A 20,033-nucleotide genomic window follows, 5' to 3' on the forward strand; every position below is an offset into this window, starting at 1 on the left:
CATCCTCCTGGGCAATCACTATTATGAGTTTAGGGGTGGGGGGGTGGTCCTTCTAAAATTAAAAAAAACTTTTATAATACATCTCTGCATATATGTGCAACCAATATATAGTAGAGATAGCAATAATGAACAATAGCAGTTTACATTTATTAAGTGTGCACTTTGTTTCAAGCAGTGATTCTAAGAATTTCATTTGTTATTCTCATTTAACCCTTATGGTAACCGTAGAGGTTCTCTTATTACCCTCCCATTTACAGATAAGCAAATTGAGCCATGGAGAAATTAATGCTAGCTCCAGGATGATTTGAAGATTGGTTCTGCTTTAGTAATTTTCTTCATTCTTTGTCCAGTTCTGCAAAAATTGTAACTATTTTTGTTTTGAAAACCTTGCCCTGAAGAGTTTGCCATCTTCCTATTTTCTGTTTTAACTATGTTCAGTGGCAATTGATCAGCAGGGTCATGATAGTGTGAAACCACCTTGAAGTTGGATTGTGGCTCTGGGGACATGATTACATAGAGCAAGATACTTTTGAGTTTGGTTTTTTTTTTTTTAATCTTCATTGTTAAAAGTATTACTTATGTCCCCTATTGTCCCCCATTGACCCCTGAGTTTGGATTTTTATTTATTCTGTAATCAACTACTTTTTTTTTTTTGTAATCAACTACTTCACAGTGCTTTTGTTTTTAATATTTAGGCAGATTCTCTGATGGGTTATCTAGGTATTTAATAATGTCACCTGCAAATAACAGTTTCTAGAATATATAATACTTATTTTTTTGTTTAATTTTATCATCAATAATAGTGGTGAAATGTGCACTCTTTTCTTGCATTTGACTCCATGAGCCAGTGCTACTTGTGTTTTTCTTTTGTTTTGCAACTTTTATTCATTTAAAAAAGAAAATCTTTATTCTTGCCTTATTAATAGATTTTTATTGGAAATGGATGTTGGATTTTATCAGATGCCTTTTTAACATTTCACAGTATGACATGTGTTTGATAATGTTAATAGACTTGCTTATGTTGCACCATCATTATATTTCTGAAATAAACACCACTCACATTTCATGTGTTAATCTTTTAATATTTAAAATGTTAACTTAAAGCTTTCTAATGTTTTAAATTTAATGTCTTAAAGATAAAATTTTATTGTTAACTTTTAAAATTAACCACTTGCTAATATTTTAGTTGTGAATTTTTACAACCATCTTTATGGGGCAGTATTATAATTGTATTGTTTGTGCATTGTTGTGTGTTGATATTGTTACTTTACTGACTAAGAAGAGCTGAGACTCTTTCCTCATTGCCCTAATGCATTTAAAGTAGCTTAAGAATTGTTTGTTTCTTGAAGGAATGAAAGATTTCTCCCTTAAACATTCAGAGCTTGGTTTTTGTTTGTTCCTTTGAATCTCATTATTGGTTTAGTTCATTAGTATCCTAACTATATTATTCCAGTTCTCTAATTCACTGTTAATTACTGTCAAATTTGTTTTTTGAAATGCATCCTTTTTTTTTTCATTCCCCAAGTCAAATTTATTTACAATGTGTACAACACACAAGACAGATTCAATTTCAACCATCTCTGACGTTCAAATCTGAGCGTAATGCTTTACTATTCCCCAAAGAGAGGAGCTCTTTAACTTGTCCCTGCGTTTGCTCTATGAGAGGCATTAATAGCCTTCTTTCCTCTATCCAGGCATTTAAGCTACTGTCATCTTATTAAAAACACGGCCAGTAGATCGGATTTTCTTCTTCTCCAAGAGAAGATTTTCACTCCTGTTGCCTATTTGCTTACCAGCTGAGGCTGCATGCAACATCTTTTTTTTTTTTTTAATTTAATAAATCTTTATTGTTCAGATTATTACAATTGTTTCTCCTTTTTCCCCCCCCATATTTCCCCTCCACCCGGTTCCCACCCCCCCCTCTGCTCTTACCTCCCCCCCGCTGTCCTCATCCATAGGTATATGATTTTGTCCAGTCTCTTCCCGTCCCCCCGACACAGACACCCCTTTCCCCCTGAGAATTATCAATCCACTCCGATTCTATGCCCCTGATTTTATTATGCTCACCGTTTATTCTGTTCTTCAGATTTTTAATTCACTTGACTTTTAGATTCACTTGTTGATAGGTATGTATTTGTTGTTCATAATTTTTATCTTTACTTTTTTCTTCTTTTTCCTCTTTTTAAATTATACCTTTCAGCTTTTTATATAATACTGGTTTGGCGGTGATGAACTCCTTTAGCTTTTTCTTATCTTTGAAGCTCTTTATCTGCCCTTCAATTCTGAATGATAACTTTGCTGGGTAGAGTAGTCTTGGTTGTAGGTTCTTGCTATTCATCACTTTGAATATTTCTTGCCACTCCCGTCTGGCCTGCATAGTTTCTGTTGAGAAATTAGCTGATAATCGTATGGGTGCTCCCTTGTAAGTAACTAACTGTTTTTCTCTTGCTGCTTATAAGATTCTCTCTTTGTCTTTTGCCCTTGGCATTTTAATTATGATGTGTCTTGGTGTGGTCCTCTTTGGATTCCTTTTGTTTGGGGTTCTGTGCGCTTCCTGAACTTGTAAGTCTATTTCTTTCACCAGGTGGGGGAAGTTTTCTGTCATTATTTCTTCAAATAGGTTTTCAGTGTCTTGCTCTCTCTTCTTCTTCTGGCACCCCCATAATTCTGATGTTGGTACGCTTGAAGTTGTCCCAGAGGCTTCTTACACTATCTTCTACTTTCTGAATTCTCTTCTCTTCTTGTTTTTATGGAGGCGTGTCCCTTTCCTCTTTGTATTCCAAATCTTTGACTTGATTCTTGCGTTCCTCTAGTTTGCTGTTGGGTCTCTGTATAATATTTTTTATTTCAGTCAGTATATGTTTCATTTCTAGTTGGTCCTTTTTCATATCCTCGAGGGTCTCATTAAATTTATCGTCCTTTTCCATGAAATTCTTGAAAAACCTTATAACCGTGGTTTTGAACTCTATGTCCATTCATTTGTTCTCCTCCATTTTTTTCGTTTGGGATCTGTTTCCTTGCCTCCTCATTTTCGCTGCTTCCCTGAGTTGGTTGGGTAGCTTTGTGTACTAGGTGTCCTATTGGTTCAATGGGTCAGCCTCCCAGTTACCTGAGGTGGATGCTCTTGGTGCACCCCTTAGTGGACTGTGTGTACAGCCTTGTTGTAGTTAAGTCTTGATTGTTGTTGGTGTCACTGGGAGGAATTGACCTCCAGGCCAATTGGCTGTGAGGACCCGCTGTGTCTATAAAGGAAGAATTGCTGTGCTGGAGACATGTTTCTAGGGCGGGACTTGTTCCAGTAGGGCTTTGGCGCTCACTGAGTCTGCCTCTTGAATGTGTCCCTTATGAGAGTGGTTGAAATCTGGTGTCGTTTCACACCAACCACTAGATGCCCTAATTTCTGGATCTCCAATGGGGTGCAGGTCAGCTACTGTCTGAGGCCCCCCCAGCAGGAGCTACAGCAAGAACTAGTTTTCTCCTCTTTGCTTGAGTGGTTTTGGAGCAGTCTGACTGGAGCTTCAGTTGATTTGGTTAAGCTGCCACAAGGCAGGCCATTTATATGCAAAAGCCGCTATGTGGAGCCTGGGTGGGTTTGTAGAATGTGCAGGGTGGGTCTCAGGGTGGGGCGGGGTCTCAGGGCGTCACTAGGCTAGGGCGTGGCAAACGGCGATGGCTGCCATCAGCCGTCACTCTCACTTTTCGACCTGATGGCCGACAGTCCAGCTTCTCCCCGTAGGCGTCTGGGTCCCCCGCGTGTCCCCAGAAACTGGGTTTCAGAGTGATTGGGAGCTTGTCTCCCTTCGGGTTGAAAAAAAGCCGCACGCCCCGTTGCCCGCCACCAGCCTGCTATGCGCGCCTCCGTACCTCAGCTTTTCCGCATTTGTTCTCCTTTCTTTTCCTTTCTTTTTCCTTCTTAGTTGTAAATCTACCACTCGGCCAGCTTTCCCGTGGTTCTGGGTGGTAGACGTTTTGTCTTTTAGTTGTAGTTTTGAAATTGTTGTGTGTGGCGGCAGTTTAGTTGTTTAACTTTGCCACCATCTTGGTTCCTCTCAAAATGCATGCTTAATTGAGGAAGTATGAGATATTATCAGACACTGCACTAGGTATAGATACCATTTTTGTCCCCTAAATCACCAGTTTTTTTCCCAAACCACCAGTTTTGACTCATTACAGATTATAGAACTAAAAGCAAATTCATTGACTCATCATTTTTTTTCACATTCTGAATTCAGTGTTCATTTTCTTTCTTTTTTTATTTTTTTAATCCTCACCTGAGGATATGCTTTCATTGATTTCTAGAGAGAGAGGAAGGGAGAAGGAGAGAGAATGAGAAACATTGATGTGAGAGAGAAACATTGATTGGTTGCCTCCCGTATGCACTTAATTGGTATCTCTAACCTGCAATCTGGGTATGTGTCCTGGCTGGGAAACACACCTGCAACCTTTGGTGCACGGGTCAACACTCCAACCAACTGAGCCATACCATCCAGGGCCAGATTTTTTAAATAATATTTTTATTTTGTGATAATTTTAGATTTACACAAAAGTTGCAAAGATAGTACAGAGTTCCCATATGTCCTTCACTCATCTTCTCCTATTACTAGTATTATCTTATGTAACCATGGTATATTACTGTTAACTAGTCCAGACATTACTTGAAATCACTTATTGTAATATAAGATAGAGTTAAAAACATTTTATGAGTTATCCATATAAGTTTTTGACTGCTTTTTCTTCTTCCTTTACAGAACTAATGGCTAAAGAATAAATCAACATGGCAACTATGGTTCCACCAGTGAAACTGAAATGGCTTGAACACCTAAACAGTTCTTGGATTACAGAGGACAGTGAATCTATTGCTACAAGAGAAGGGGTTGCTGTTCTGTATTCTAAACTGGTCAGTAATAAGGAAGTAGTACTTTTGCCCCAACAAGTTTTGTGTCTCAAAGGACCACAGTTGCCAGACTTTGAACGTGAGTCTCTTTCAAGTGATGAGCAGGACCACTATTTGGATGCCCTTCTTAGCAGCCAGCTAGCACTAGCGAAGATGGTTTGTTCAGATTCCCCATTTGCTGGGGCACTTCGGAAACGACTGCTTGTACTCCAGCGTGTTTTTTATGCACTTTCTAATAAATACCACGACAAAGGCAAAGTGAAACAGCAGCAGCATTCTCCAGAGAGCAGTTCTGGTTCAGCAGATGTCCATTCTGTTAGTGAACGTCCCCGGTCAAGCACTGATGCACTTATAGAAATGGGTGTTCGAACTGGTCTAAGTTTATTATTTGCACTTCTAAGACAAAGTTGGATGATGCCTGTGTCGGGACCTGGTCTCAGTCTTTGCAATGACGTTATTCATACTGCAATTGAAGTTGTGAGTTCTTTACCACCATTATCTTTAGCAAATGAAAGCAAGATTCCTCCAATGGGCTTGGACTGCTTATCACAAGTAACAACATTTCTTAAAGGAGTAACTATTCCCAATTCTGGGGCAGACACTTTAGGTCGAAGATTAGCTTCTGAGTTGCTGCTTGGTTTAGCAGCTCAACGAGGCTCTTTGAGATATCTTCTTGAATGGATCGAAATGGCTTTAGGGGCTTCAGCAGTTGTAAATTCCATGGAGAAAAGCAAATTACTATCAAGCCAGGAAGGAATGATCAGCTTTGACTGCTTTATGACGATATTAATGCAGATGAGGCGTTCTTTGGTATGTATTATATAAATCTCAACTTTAAAATTTTTATCTAGTGATTTTGGGAGAAGTCCACCAAACCTTTAACATATTTGTGGTAATATGGGATGATTTGAGAGTTCTGGTGATAGTTAAGTTATTTAAATATTTTATGTACTTGAAGTGAAGAAACTTTTATACAAGTTGATGTGAATATGTAATTCAAGGACAGGCTAGTTAGTTCAGTTAAGACCATTGCATCAGGAGTCAGGATTGTAGTTTTAGTTTTATGGCTATTTATGTGAACTTGGGAAGTTCATCTAATTCTTTGTTGTAAATTCATGTAAAAATGAGTGTACTCATATAGTAAACTCATGTGAAATGAGTGTGGAGGTCTTTTGAAAAAATCTCTAATTTTATCCTTCTCAATTTTTTATTAAGCATTGTGCCAAGTGTTATTGTAGGCCCTAGGGCAGGCGTCCTCAAACTACGGCCCGCGGGCCACATGCAGGTGTTTTTGCCGTTTTGTTTTTTACTTCAAAATAAGATATGTGCAGTGTGCATAGGAATTTGTTCATAGTTTTTTTTTAAACTATAGTCCGGCCCTCCAACGGTCTGAGGGACAGTGAACTGGCCCCCCTGTTTAAAAAGTTTGAGGACCCCTGCCCTAGGGATACAGCAGATAAAAATACAGTTTCTGTCGCATGGAGCTAACAGCCTGGTAAGGGAATCAGACAGTCAATAAATAATTTCAAATAGTGAGAAGTCCTAAGAATTAAAATTAGAGAAGTCCTAAGAATTAAAATTAGGGAGCCTGTCATACAAAATTATAGGCTTAGGGCAAAGAGTGGGGAGGGGAAAGGTATGATATTAATATGGTCAGGGAAAGATGACACTGAATTGTGACATTTGAGCAGAGACCTGAATGAAGGGGAGTGATGAGCTAATAAGCAAAGATCTGTGAAAAGAGTGTATTGTTCTTGGAGGAAAGTAATTGCTTGACTATTATGAAACTAATTCTGGGCCCTGCCGGAGTGGCTCAGTTGGTTGAGCGAAGTCCTGTGCACTGAAGGGTTGCCAGTTCCATTCCTGGTGGGGGCACATACCTGAGTTGTGGTTCAATCCTGGTTGGGTTATATGGAGGGCAAATGATCAATGTTTCTTACATCCATGTTTCTCTCTCCCTCTCTCCTCCTCCTCCTCCCTCTAAGCATGTCTTCTGGTGAGGATTAAAAAAAAGAAACTAACATTGGGTACCACATTAAAGAATAAACAATAAATTATAGTATAGTATGATCAATTTCAAGAATTTCTAAGACTGAAACATAATGCCTTTGTGAAAACCAAGAATAAAAATTTAAATTAAGAATACAAATTTAGCCCAACCGGTGTGAATCAGTGGTTGAGCATGGTTCCATGAACCAGGAAGTCACAGTTTGATCCCAATTAGGGCACATGCCCGGGTTTCCAGCTCGATCCCCAGTAGGGGGCATGTAGGGGCAGCTGATCAATGATTCTCTCTCATCATTGATGTTTTTATCCTTCTCTCCCTCTCCCTTCTTCTCTCTGAAATTAATAAAAAAACAAAAACATAAAAAAGAATACAAATTTAGAATATAAAGACTGAAACATTTATCAACTGACTTAATTTCAATTGGGTTACATGGATCAGTCTTTTTGGTGCCCTTAATTACCAAATATCAATTACCAAATTTAGTTAAAATAACTAAAATTGCCACTTATAAATTATGTACATATATTTCAAGACCCTCCCCCTCCAAAAAAAGTGGGAAGCTCTTAGATTAACAGGAATGTTTCATAAAAAACAATTGTGTTGAATTTGTTTTAAAACCAGAGCATTTCATTTTCACCTGGTTTACATTAAAATCAAGACAAGGAAAGTATATAGTGCTTTGTTCAATATGTGGAAATATTGACAGGGCCCTATGATCTTCACCTGAAGTGGAAACTGAGAGCCGGAGATTCAATAATCTAAGTAAGAAATGTTTGAGGGAACACCTGTGACAGGCAGTTAGACCTTGTTCTGCTTTCTTATTCAATATTTAAACTCATTTACTTGCACATCTATTTTTCTAATTTTCTGATCTTAATACTTTCTGGTAACATTCTCTAAATTTACACTGCTTTCAAACATGTAATGCCATTTAATGACCTGAAATAATGTATCTATTCATGGGCATGTGTTAGTATTTCTGGGAGAGTCGCTTAATTCTTCATTTTACAGTCTATTTATTTTGCATTGCCTTGTTACAAAGAAAATATATTAATGATTGTACAATCTAGTTATCTTATATAATAAAAGCCTAATATACAAATTGTCCCCTCCACCAGGAGTTTGACCAGGGGGCGGGGCTGGCTGGCCAACTGCCCACTATCCCTCCCCCTGGCAGCCCCACCCTGGCCCGCGACTGGGAGAAGGGAGGCCCTGGCTGGCAATCAGCAGCTGCTAGGGAGCCTACCCGTGCACAAATTTTGTGCACTGGGCCTCTAGTATGATTATATGCTTGCTCGTGGTGTATTTTCCTTCTTAAACAAAATGCTAAATACCTTGAGTCAGAGGTTTCTTCCCCATGCTTGCTTAAGGCTTTATCCTACAATATTGTCCCTTAGTGGGAAGAGGGTGCCCCAGGAAACTAGATTGCTTTCTTCAGTATCTGTTTAGTCTCATTATCTTGAGGTTTGTATGAATATTTGGCTATTAGTTTAAATTGGCCCTATAAGCTTAAGAAATATTTATAGTAAATATATATATACCTACCCAATGTATTTTAATTTTCATTTAATAAACCTATAATAAACATTTCATTCCTTTTTGGCTTGTTTTATTTACTGCTCCCCAATACCTGCACTTAGGGAAGAGGGAGGATAACCTTTATTGAGTGCCTACTACCTACCAGGTGGTTTATGTGCACTATCTCATTCAATTATCATGTTAATTTCTAAGATATTATTTATCCTTATCTTAAGGATGAAGAAACTGGCAATTATCCTAAATTTACACATCTACTTCTCAAAAGAACTAGAATTCTAATGTGTACTTTTGATTAAGCACTTTTGGGCCAGACACAGTGTTAACTAATTTCTACTACAACCCTGAGTGTCTGTAAAGCCCATGTTTTTTCTGCCTCCCTCCTCCCCCTGGTATATGTTAAATCAATTTATTTATTTTTTTCCCTATGAAGGCCTACCTTAAAGTAGATTGAAAATATATTGTTTATTTTATGGCTGGATTTCTAGTTTCTCTCCACTTGGCCTTTTTTATTCCTGGGCAAAATGTCAAATACACCTAGTCAGAAAGGTGTCTTTACTCACCAAGACTGTACACTATAATATAACCCCTTGTTAGGACAAGGACACCCCAGAAAACTAGATTGCTTTCCTCGGAATCCTGGATCTATTCTGGGGGAAGAATTTTGTTTTTAATTTAGTTTGCTCCCAGAGTCACCACAGACCTACATTATATTGAATTTAATTAAATCTCAGATTGACTTCTTAGGGGAAAGAAATGGTTATTTAATTGAATTTTATATTCAGTATTTTTTTCTTGCACAATAAGCAATAGAGTCTGATGCTCTTGGTCTCCAGAACCCATGCTTCTTACACTTTACAGTAGTGTCTGAGAACTCAGAAAATATCTAGAACCTCTCCTGGTACATTGGACCACAATCTGACCTGATCATCCCTGTCTTAAGTTTCTCTACCCCTGAACAACTGGGATAAAATGTATCCTCAACCTAGATGTTAGAGGAAGAGACACATAACCATCAATTATGTACTTGGCATAAGGATTAAAAAAATATAAGTTTAATCCATAAATTGTATTTACTTGTGTGATTTTTAAATTCCACTACCCATACACATAATAATTGTGTTAGAATGGGAGTGCACAAGATATTCATTAACTTAGATTTAAATCAAGAGTAGGGAAACAATGTTAGTGTATATCTGTGAGTTCTAAAAAAATAACAATAAACACATTGGACTTTGATGCCACTAGATGTTTACTGAGCACTGTGTGCCAAATACTGTTAGGCACTGGGTTAAAAAAATGAATAAGCTTTGTAGTGTCCATGCCCTCAGCCAGTTCGCAGTTTAAGGAAAGAGAGATACATGGACATTTCAAATTAATGATAATGGGTTGTTCTAGAAGTCTGTACAGGGAGGTGGGATACAGGAGGAGAGCTGGAGGGGAAGGGGCAGGAATTGACTTATGGTGGAGGAACCCCTGAGCTTAGTTGAAAAGTAGGAAGAGTTTGCCTACAAACATGATATGTGTCAGTGAGGGGACTAGAGAATTTTTTAGATGAGAGGACCAGATTTCACAAAGTGACTGGAAGAGCAAGCCCTGGATGTATGGGGTGGAATGAGATGAAATGAGACTGCCAAGCTAGGCAGGGACTTGAATCCCTTGCTTCTTGATCCTGTGGCTAGTGGGGAATCATTGAACCAATTTTAAGTAGAGTAAAACCAGATAGCAAGAACATAAATGTACTCCATCCAGTCTTATGTTCTTGTCTTAATATCTTCTAAGGATAAATGTGAAAAAATAAAAGGTATTACATTATTTTTAATGGTAGGTATTTAAGAAGAAGGTAATTAAATGAAGACCTATGAAACCACTAGTTTGTTATTTTAATTTCTATTTTATCTCTGGACCATTGAACTTCCTATGGCATGTTAGTAATGTATATAGTTATACATTTAATGTACTATAGTTTTCAAAATTTAATTTCTTTTAAAATGCTTAGGTATTGCCCTTTTTTGTTGTTGTTGTTTTTATATTATGCAGTACGTTTACAAAACACATTAAGAATTCTGTATACAATGGGTTTTAGAGATCTCTGTAATCCTAATTGATTGGGACTAGCCTTTCAACTATTTTGGGAAGAACAGAAAACAGTGACAGTCTCTGCAGACAATGTTTGAAGGATATTTTATTAGTTTCTTATTCTTAAATCTAGCAATAATTTATTAAAGACTCCCTGTATTTTCTCTCTTTCTCAGTGTACATGGTGCAAAGTGCAGTTACTACTTACTATATGTTAGGAACTGTGTTAGGCGTGTTTTATACATAATTTCAGTTAATCCTCCCAACAGCCCTGTATAATATAGGCATTATTTCTGTCTAAGGATAAGGGATCGTATCCTTCAGTCGCACAGCCAAAAAGTGATGGAGTTTGGATTTAAACCCAGGTCTGTCTGTTATGAGAACTTTATACAGTTTTTAACATTTTCCTCTATACTGTAGAAGAGCATAAAAAAGGTATTGATGGTACTGGTGCCAGCTCTTAGAAAGGTACAACACGCTGTTCCTCATCTGCTATTGGCTTGGTGATCACTAGAAGTGTTCTTTAAACAGTGGAGCCAAAGATTACAATTATGTTTTTCCCAATTATGAAATTTCGAGAGGCTATGCCCCAAAGTATTTGCTAATATAGCAACACCTGGTGTGTCTAAGGACTAATTAATTTTGAACACTCAGCTTCTGGTATGACTCCAGACCTGCAAGTGGCTCTCTAAAGCCTTACCACTCAAAGTGGGTACCAGGCAGCAGCATTGGCATCAACTGGGAGCTTGTTAAGAAATGTGGAATCTCAGGCTCCCATCTATATTTATTGAATTGGAATGTGTATTTTAACAAGATCTCTAGATAATTCATGTCTATTTTAAAATTTGAGAAGTACCACCTTAAACAATTAAAAAGAAAAGTTGTTTTGGTAGCAGCAGGTTTGTACCTGGTGACCCAGTGATAAATTAAATAGCCAACATGTTCATTTCTCTCATTACTTATTAATCATGTTGATTAAAATAATTTGAATTGATAAAATCATAATCGTAGAGTTGGATGGGATCTTACTGGGCATCTAGGCCAACCACCCCTCTACAATAGTGGATATACTTTTCTATGGTATATCTGCCATGTGATCTTCTAGAATATAAATATTTTTATAATACAGTATCATTTGAAATAAATGCCATTGATGAAAATTTCAAAATTACAGGATTGGCAAATCAGAGAAAGAACTTGATATTTGTGATCTAAAGATTTAAGAATATGTATGGGGAATTTGAGGGAGCAGTGAAGATGAAGTTCATTTTCTGGTTTATCATTTTTCAATGAGAGAATGATTTCTAGTCATAGCCTTTGGGCCCTACTGTGGAGAGTAGGCATTTAGTCCCAGAGAGCTACTATTGTGACCTGACGGGGTCTGGGCCCGGAGTAGGTCTTCATTACTGTGTGGGTTCTTGACTTCATGTAGGAAAGATTTCACAATACGAGTCCAGGTGATTTTGAGAGTATGTTTATTAAAGTTGGAGACAGTGAAACAAAAGAAGGGCTTAAGGTAGGAAAAGCAATAGGAGAGGAAAAGTCAGAGAAAAGGGGTCCTTGAAGACAGGTTCAGGGGGTCAGCCCGGATCAAGCTGCTATTGCCCACTGCTTGCCTGGTTGCAAGTCTTGTGGGGTTAGGAGTTGCAAGTCTTAGAGTTTAGGAGAAAAACAGCAAAGATACAATGCCTGGGAGTGCTGTTGCCAGAGTGAGCTGTGGCTTTTTTGTCTTGAGGCTTTTTACCTCTCTGGCCTGCCGGAATTCTAGGGAATGTCTCAGGGGGAGAGTCTTAACAGAATATTCATTAGCTTTTCAGGTGTGTTTTTCAATATGTCGATTCACCAAAATGTGCATATAGAGGGCTCAGGGGTTATTTTCTGGTTAGTTTCATTTTTATTATTTATTTATTTTTTAAAAAAATATTTATTTTATTGATTTTTTTACAGAGAGGAAGGGAGAGGGATAGAGAGTTAGAAACATCGATCAGCTGCCTCCTGCACACTCCCTACTGGGTATGTGCCCGCAACCAAGGTACATGCCCTTGACCAGAATCAAACCTGGGACTCTTGAGTCTGCAAGCCGAGGCTCTATCCACTGAGCCAAACTGGTTAGGGCTGGTTAGTTTCATTTTTAAAAGAATATCAACAAGAAGGTCATTGAAGAGGGGTGGGGACTGAGGCCCTTCTGTCCCAGGACAGTCTGGAATATGTAAGCCATTTGCTCCTTAGTGTCCCTTGGTTAGGGAAGATAAAACCTTGTGATTCATTAGCTAGCTGTACATTGCTCAGATTGTTTGGTCTTGTTTAATGATACTATCTCATTTTCCTTTATTCCACTTGTCAAGGAATCTCCTAGCTTTTTACTCTCCTTCCTCCAGCTGTGCTAGAAAAAAAGATGCTTTGTTGCTAGTGTAGTCAGGTAGCCACATGAACTGACTTTAGGATCTTAGTTGTGCTGAAACTAAAAAGGGAGGGCCAGACTTCCTGCTCTGGTCAGGGTCATCACTCAAGTTGGCTATGTTCTACTTGCCTTTATCCTTGGGGGCAGATGGGCAAGGAAGCCCCAGGGGAATAGAATATTTCCTGGATCCCATTTACTGCATTCTGACCACCCACAAAGAATGTGTAATTTGTAAAATTCTGCCTCTTTGATTGTTTTTGGCTCAAGCCCTGTGACCCTTAGAACAAATCACTATTTAATAAGGTCATCAGTGAGGGAATGGCACTTAGTTTATGGTTTCACTCTATAGCCACATCTTTTATAACATTTATTTGTAAAGTTGATTTCATGACCTAATGTTCAGATTTGATCTTAATGCACATAATCATATAAACAGTTCTCAAATGTTTTTGTGGACTATTTAAGTGATTTTAATACACATGTCTCTCTTCTTCCTCACAATGTTTTAATTGTAGGGTTCATCTGCTGATCGGAGTCAGTGGAGGGAACCAACCAGAACATCTGATGGGTTGTGCTCACTCTATGAGGCAGCTTTATGTCTCTTTGAAGAGGTATGTAATAATCATGGCTTTCACATTACAAATTACTTTGTGTTAAAATGCTATTGCATGTATTTATCCCTTAAAAATAATCTGTTCTACCTCTGGAAAGGATGCAAAAGAAAGTGACATCAGTGGTTGTCTCTAGACCTGGGGTGTCTGGCATCAGGGATAGGGAACATATTTTTCAGTGTATACCTTTTTATTCATTTTGAATTTTGTATCATATGAAGGTAACTGTAATTTTTTAAAAAGTAAAACAGATATAGAAAGACATACAAACAAATGTTGGTTTAATGATTTATCATTTAAAAAAATCTTTCTAATCTGAACCCAAGTAAAGGAATAAAACTTTATTCTTTCATGTCCTGGCCATAACCCTTTTCCTCCTCACTTAGGTATCCACTGACTTTTAGAGTACAGATGCTCCTCAGCTTATGATTGTGTTATAAGTTTATAATATCTTATAAGCTTAAAATATCATTTAGCCAAGAGTGCATTTAATACATGTAACCTACCAAACATCATAGCTTAGCCTACCCTACCTTAAACATGTTGAGAACACTTACATCAACTTACAGTTGGGCAAAATCATCTAACCCAAAGCCTATTTTATAGTAAAGTGTTGAATATCTTATGTAGTTTATTATGCATATCACTTCTATACCATCTTTAAAAAAGTTTTAAATCAAGCCATTATAAGTTGGAGACTGTAATCATTTCGTTGCATTTCTTTATAGTTCTTTACAGGTGTACATCCTTAGACACTATGTATAGTTCAGTCTTGCCCATTATTGTGGACTATTTAAGTGATTTTAATACCTATGTCTCTCTTCTTCCCCTGGCCAGTGGGTTCAGTGGTTAGAGCGTCAGCTTGTGAACTGAAGGGCCTGTGCATGGGTTGCAGGTTCGATTCCCGGTCCCATGTGGGCTCATGTGGGAGGCAACCAATCTACGTATTTTTCTCACATCAGTGCTTTTCTCCCCCTCTCCTCCCCTTCCATTCTCTAAAAATCAATGGAAAAAATATTCTTGGGTGAGGATTAACAACAACAAAAAAAGTCTTGCCCTGGCCAGTGTGGTTCAGTTGGATGAGTGTCTTTCTGTGCAATGAAAGGTCACCAGTTTGATTCCCGGCCGGGGCACATACTCATGTTGTGGATTCGATCCCCAGTTAGGGGTGTGCCTGAGGCAGCTGATTGATGTTTTTCTCTCACATCGATGTTTCTCTCCCTCCCTCTTTCTCTAAAATCAATTAGAAAAAAATTTTTTTAAGTCTTAAATCTTTTAATCTATTGCTTCCCTCCATTTTTTTTTCCGTTTCCTTCATTGTATTTGTTCAGAAACCTGGGTTTTTTCAGAATTGCCTACAATCTGAATTTTGCTAATTACTCATAATCCAGTTCAGTCGGTCCTGTGTATTTTCTGAAAATTGACAGGTGGATGCAGAGACTTTGGCAAGATTATATACATGATCTTCCATCAGTTTCTCTTTTTTTGTGGTATTAGCAGCCCTGATACTTCATGACTTGTCCTATTAATTCATCTGTGGTTGGTTGCAAAATGGTGGTATTCTATCATCCTCTTTAATTTACTAATTAGAATGTTTTCATAAAGAAATGATTCCTTTATTGACCACTTGGTTACTCTGCTACTATTCATATAGAAAAGGCAGAATAAAGGCTTGATTTTCCCTACCTGATTTTTTATTAAACACTGATTTTTATTTTACTAGGTTTCAGTTTAATGACTCGATCTCCTGTCATCCTCCAAACTTGACCAATTGATTTCATTTGAAAAACATTATGAACTGATAGATTTAAACCTATTTGAGTTTCAGTCCATTGAATTATTATCTGTAATGAAGCTTATATTGTTTCATCTTTGGCCTCCTCCCTCTATTGTTTTTGTGTAATGTTTTTTAAAAAAAAAAAAAGGTTTCCCACTGTGTTCCTCTCCCCAACTGTATCCTTTCTGTTGACTGTATTCTGTTTAATTTTTATTTCATTCCCAGTAGTTTCTCCTCAGCGTGGGTGCACTGTCCTGTAAAGGGATATCAATTTCAAGAGTTCACAAGAGCTAGATTGCTCTACTAGTAGGTTTTAAACTTTTCATCATGGACCCCTTGTACTTACCTGCTGTCAGAGAGAGCACAGCTTTTCTCAGTTGCAACTGCTATTCTTAGCTTGGTTCACTGTACTTTTCATTGGCTACCTGATTGGTTGCTTTGTTTTGGTTTCTTTCTTTCTTTTCTTTTTTTTTTTTTTTTTTCTGTTCTGAGGTCTGTCAGACACTCTGTTGCTTCCTCCTGCACAAATGTCATTACCACACAGATTTTGTGTTTGGTGGTGGTTTGTCTCCCCCAGCTTATATTTGGAGTTATTGGAACTACCATTGTTGCCTGATTTTGTTATGAATGCTAAGCATGGTTTTGGAGTTTTGATTTACAGAGAGAGTGTAAGGGAGGGAGAGAGAGAAAGAGAAACATCAACGTGAAGAGACACATTGATTGGTTGCCTCCCTTACATGGGGCAGGAATCAAGCCTACAACTGAGGTACGTGCCCTTGACTGGAAGCAAACCCACAACCTTTCTGTCTGCAGACTGATGCTCTAACCACTGAGCGAATTTTGCCTTCTAGTTGCTCTGTGTGGTGATCCAGAATGTTTAGAAAACTGCGTTGCTCCTGCTATTGTCATCTTCCCTGAATCCCACCCACCTCCTAGTTGTTTTCAAAAAATACATTTCTAAGCTCTGTGAGTAGACTTTTTTCTGCCTCCCTTCTCTTTCTTTGCAGGGGTGGGGAGAGTGGCTATGATTTTTCTTATAAGTCATATTATAGTAATTCTAGTGGCCCAGTGCACGGATTCATGCACATTGAAAGGAAATTAATTAGAAGGAATATTTTAATATTGCTATTCACCCTTTCTCTATAATAGAAGTGTCAACCAAATTCACGATTGACAATGACAGATTGAAACACATGTGTGTGGCCGAAACCGGTTTGGCTCAGTGGATAGAGCGTCGGCTTGCGGACTCAAGGGTCCCAGGTTCGATTCCGGTCAAGGGCATGTACCTTGGTTGCAGGCACATCCCCAGTAGGGGGTGTGCAAGAGGCAGCTGATCGATGTTTCTCTCTCATCGATGTTTCTAACTCTCTATCCCTCTCTCTTCCTCTCTGTAAAAAATCAATAAAATATATATATTTATTTAAAAAAAAAAGAAACACATGTGTGCGATTGGTGCCAGCGAAAGCTTTATATGCATCGCGCATGCACGAGTCAACGTTTATTTTTAAAATGTCAGTGCGCGTTATATGTACCAGCTGGTCGGTCGGACGGTCAGACGGATGTACAGTTGGTCACTTAGCCTTTTTTATATATAGATATCTTTAGATGAAATATTCTATCTCACTTGGACCCACTATCCTTTCATCTCCAGCAAAATTTCAGATATTTTATTAGGGACTGGCAACCTTTCCTTATACATATGTTGTATTTTCTCAGAACTGTCCTCATTGTTCACTGGAAAATATTTGTCTAGACACATATTATTCCATTGTAGATACTATGTAAAGATTCTGACTTAAATTACTCTATTTCCTTTATGTAATGGGTTGGTAATCAAATACATTGACTATTGAAGATTTGTCTTTTTTTTTTTTTAATATATTTTATTGATTTTTTTTACAGAGAGGAAAGAGAGGGATAGAGAGTTAGAAACATCGATCAGCTGCCTCTTGCACACCCCCTACTGGGGATGTGCCCGCAACCAAGGTACATGCCCTCGACCAGGAATCGAACCTGGGACCCTTGAGTCCGCAGGCCGACGCTCTATCCACTGAGCCAAACTGGTTTCGGCATGAAGATTTGTCTTTTATTGTTTCATTTGATTCAGGAAAAAAGCTAAAAGGCAGACAATGTATTGACAACAGTTATAGTCAGAGTTAATATCTGTATTATATGGAGTTCATACAAGTCAGTAAAATCTGTTAAGCCCCAATAAATAAATAATAAACAAATAGATGGAGAAACTTTAGTTCTATTGATAATAAGGAAATGTGAAGTTAAAATAATGTATCCTCTTTTCCCTACTTAAGTTTGCACAAAAGAAAAAAAAGCACAATACTTATTATTGGTATGGATACAGTGAAAACTTGTACTCATATCACTCTATTTCTTGGTTAGGGTAACTGGGATGGCTATCCTGGGTCCTACAATTTTGGTAGGGTTGGTGGGATGGGGAAGAAGCCTGGATTTTTAAAAAGCATTATGAATGGCAACAAACTTTACCATTATATTCAACACAAATGGTAAATAAGTCATGATTTTTATTTTATGTATATATGTGTATATTATATGTGTGACTATTGAATTGCTTGGGACTATTACTGTTTTTAGGATAGCACTAGTGATACAATAATGTTGTAGTACTGTTTTGGAAAGCAGTTTAGTATAGTATGTGTCAAGAATCATAAGATTGTTATTATTTTTTTTATGTAGTAGTCCCATTTCTGAGTTTTCTCTAGGTCTGCTAAGGAAGTAATAAAAATGTCATAACAAATATATTAAAAATAGCTTATATTACAAATAAGTAGGAAGAATCTAAATGACCAGTTAAAGGAAAGTAGTTAAATGAATTGTGATTTTTATATTAAATGGAATATTATCAGTTCAATTAGGAAGAGTAGGTAGACAATATGGAAATTTTGCATGAGTCTTTTATATCATCACTTTTTTTTTTTTAATCCTCACCCGAGGATCTTTTTTCTTATTTTTATTTATTTATTTTTTTGGAGGATATTTTTTCATTGATTTTTAGAGAGAGTGGAAGAGAGAGAGAAAGACAAAGAGAAATATCAATGTGAAAGAAACACATCAGTTGGTTGCCTCCTGCACATGCCCTGACCAGGGCCTGGGCGAGGGAGGAGCCTGCAACTGAGGTACATGCCCTTGATCAGAATTGAACCCAGGACCCTTTGAAGAAAGCTCTATCCACTGAGCCAAACTGGCTGGGGTAGTATCATCACTTTTATGTATCCATTGTAATAACTGTTAAAGAACATAAAATTCTGGAAGGACATATGTAAAAAATATAACATTGTATTATGGTGAGGGGATTATCAATGGTGATTATTTCCTACTTTGGTAAGCTCTGTTTTTCTATAATGCTATTGTATGCAATAATAAAATTTTTAGTTAAAAAGGTTTGCTTGTGTATCTCCATCTCCCCATTTTTGTCATCTTTATTTGTATCTTTTAGTGCAGTGGTTCTCAACCTTTCTAATGCCGCGACCCTTTAATACAGTTCCTCATGTTGTGGTGACCCCCAACCATAAAATTATTTTCGTTGCTACTTCATAACTGTAATTTTGCTACTGTTATTAATCGTAATGTAAATATCTGTGTTTTCCGATGGTCTTAGGCAACCCTGCTAGCGGTTCTCAACCTGTGGGTTGCGACTCACAGGTTGAGAACCGCTGCTGTAGAGCCTAGGACCATCAGAAAACACAGATATTTACATTACAATTCATTAACAGTAGCAGAATTACAGTTATGAAGTAGCAACGAAAATAATTTTATAGTTGGGGGTCACCACAACATGATGAACTGTATTAAAGGGTCGCGGCATTAGAAAGGTTGAGAACCACTGTTTTAGTGGTTTATTCTATAGTAGTATATAATCTAGCCATCTGTGTTTAAGAATGGATGAGTTGTTAGGTTATTTGAGCAGTTGGGAGTTTTAGAAGAAGCAAAGTTAACAGTAATTACAGAATATTAAAATGTCTACTTTAAAAATATTTTGACAATTCATTGTATGTTTTTAATTTTAATAGGTTTGCAGAATGGCTTCTGATTACTCAAGAACATGTGCTAGCCCAGATAGCATTCAGACTGGTGATGCTCCCATTGTCTCAGAAACCTGTGAGGTTTATGTTTGGGGGAGCAATAGCAGCCATCAGTTGGTAGAAGGCACACAGGAGAAAATATTACAGCCCAAACTGGCTCCCAGTTTCTCTGATGCTCAGACCGTGAGTTATTTGCATACCTTACAGATTGGTAGATGGCAGGGTTTGCTTTAAATAATTATAAGAGTGTTTTTTAAATGAGTGAAGATTCTTGATTGTTTCTTATCTCTATTGTTTCTATATCATATATGCTGTGTCAGTTTTTTCATTTTAATAGAAAAAACATTTTTAGTCCCCCATTTCCCTAACGCTTATGAGTGGCAACATACTTACCATTATATTCAACATAAATGGTAAGTAATACTAAATAAAAACTGGAATTTTCCCTTTGCCAGATTGGTGTTTCATTTTTCTATTATGGTCACTTTTTTACATTTGTAACTACCGTTAGCTAAGCTAGATGTTCTATTTTATTATTATTTTCATTAAAACATTTTTAAATGAATTTAGAATATAATATGGTTCCATAATGGACCCTAAGGAATTTATAGGAACATTTTATTTTTTGTCCTTTAATTATAAGAGGAGGTTAAAACATTTTACTTTGTT

General features: G+C 37.4%; 1 protein-coding gene across 1 annotated transcript in view; it reads left to right on the plus strand.

Moving 5' to 3' along the window:
• Positions 1–20,033, plus strand: part of HERC1 (HECT and RLD domain containing E3 ubiquitin protein ligase family member 1) — a 172,181-nt gene that overhangs the window by 21,423 nt on the left and 130,725 nt on the right. The window contains exons 2-4 of the mRNA XM_054716166.1: positions 4,749–5,704; positions 13,434–13,529; positions 19,353–19,547. Coding sequence (XP_054572141.1) covers positions 4,775–5,704; positions 13,434–13,529; positions 19,353–19,547 — 1,221 coding nt within the window. The 5' untranslated portion in view covers positions 4,749–4,774. The remainder of the gene's footprint in view (positions 1–4,748; positions 5,705–13,433; positions 13,530–19,352; positions 19,548–20,033) is intronic.

This window comes from Eptesicus fuscus, chromosome 5 (assembly GCF_027574615.1).
Source record: "Eptesicus fuscus isolate TK198812 chromosome 5, DD_ASM_mEF_20220401, whole genome shotgun sequence".
NCBI classification, from domain to species: domain Eukaryota; kingdom Metazoa; phylum Chordata; class Mammalia; order Chiroptera; family Vespertilionidae; genus Eptesicus; species Eptesicus fuscus.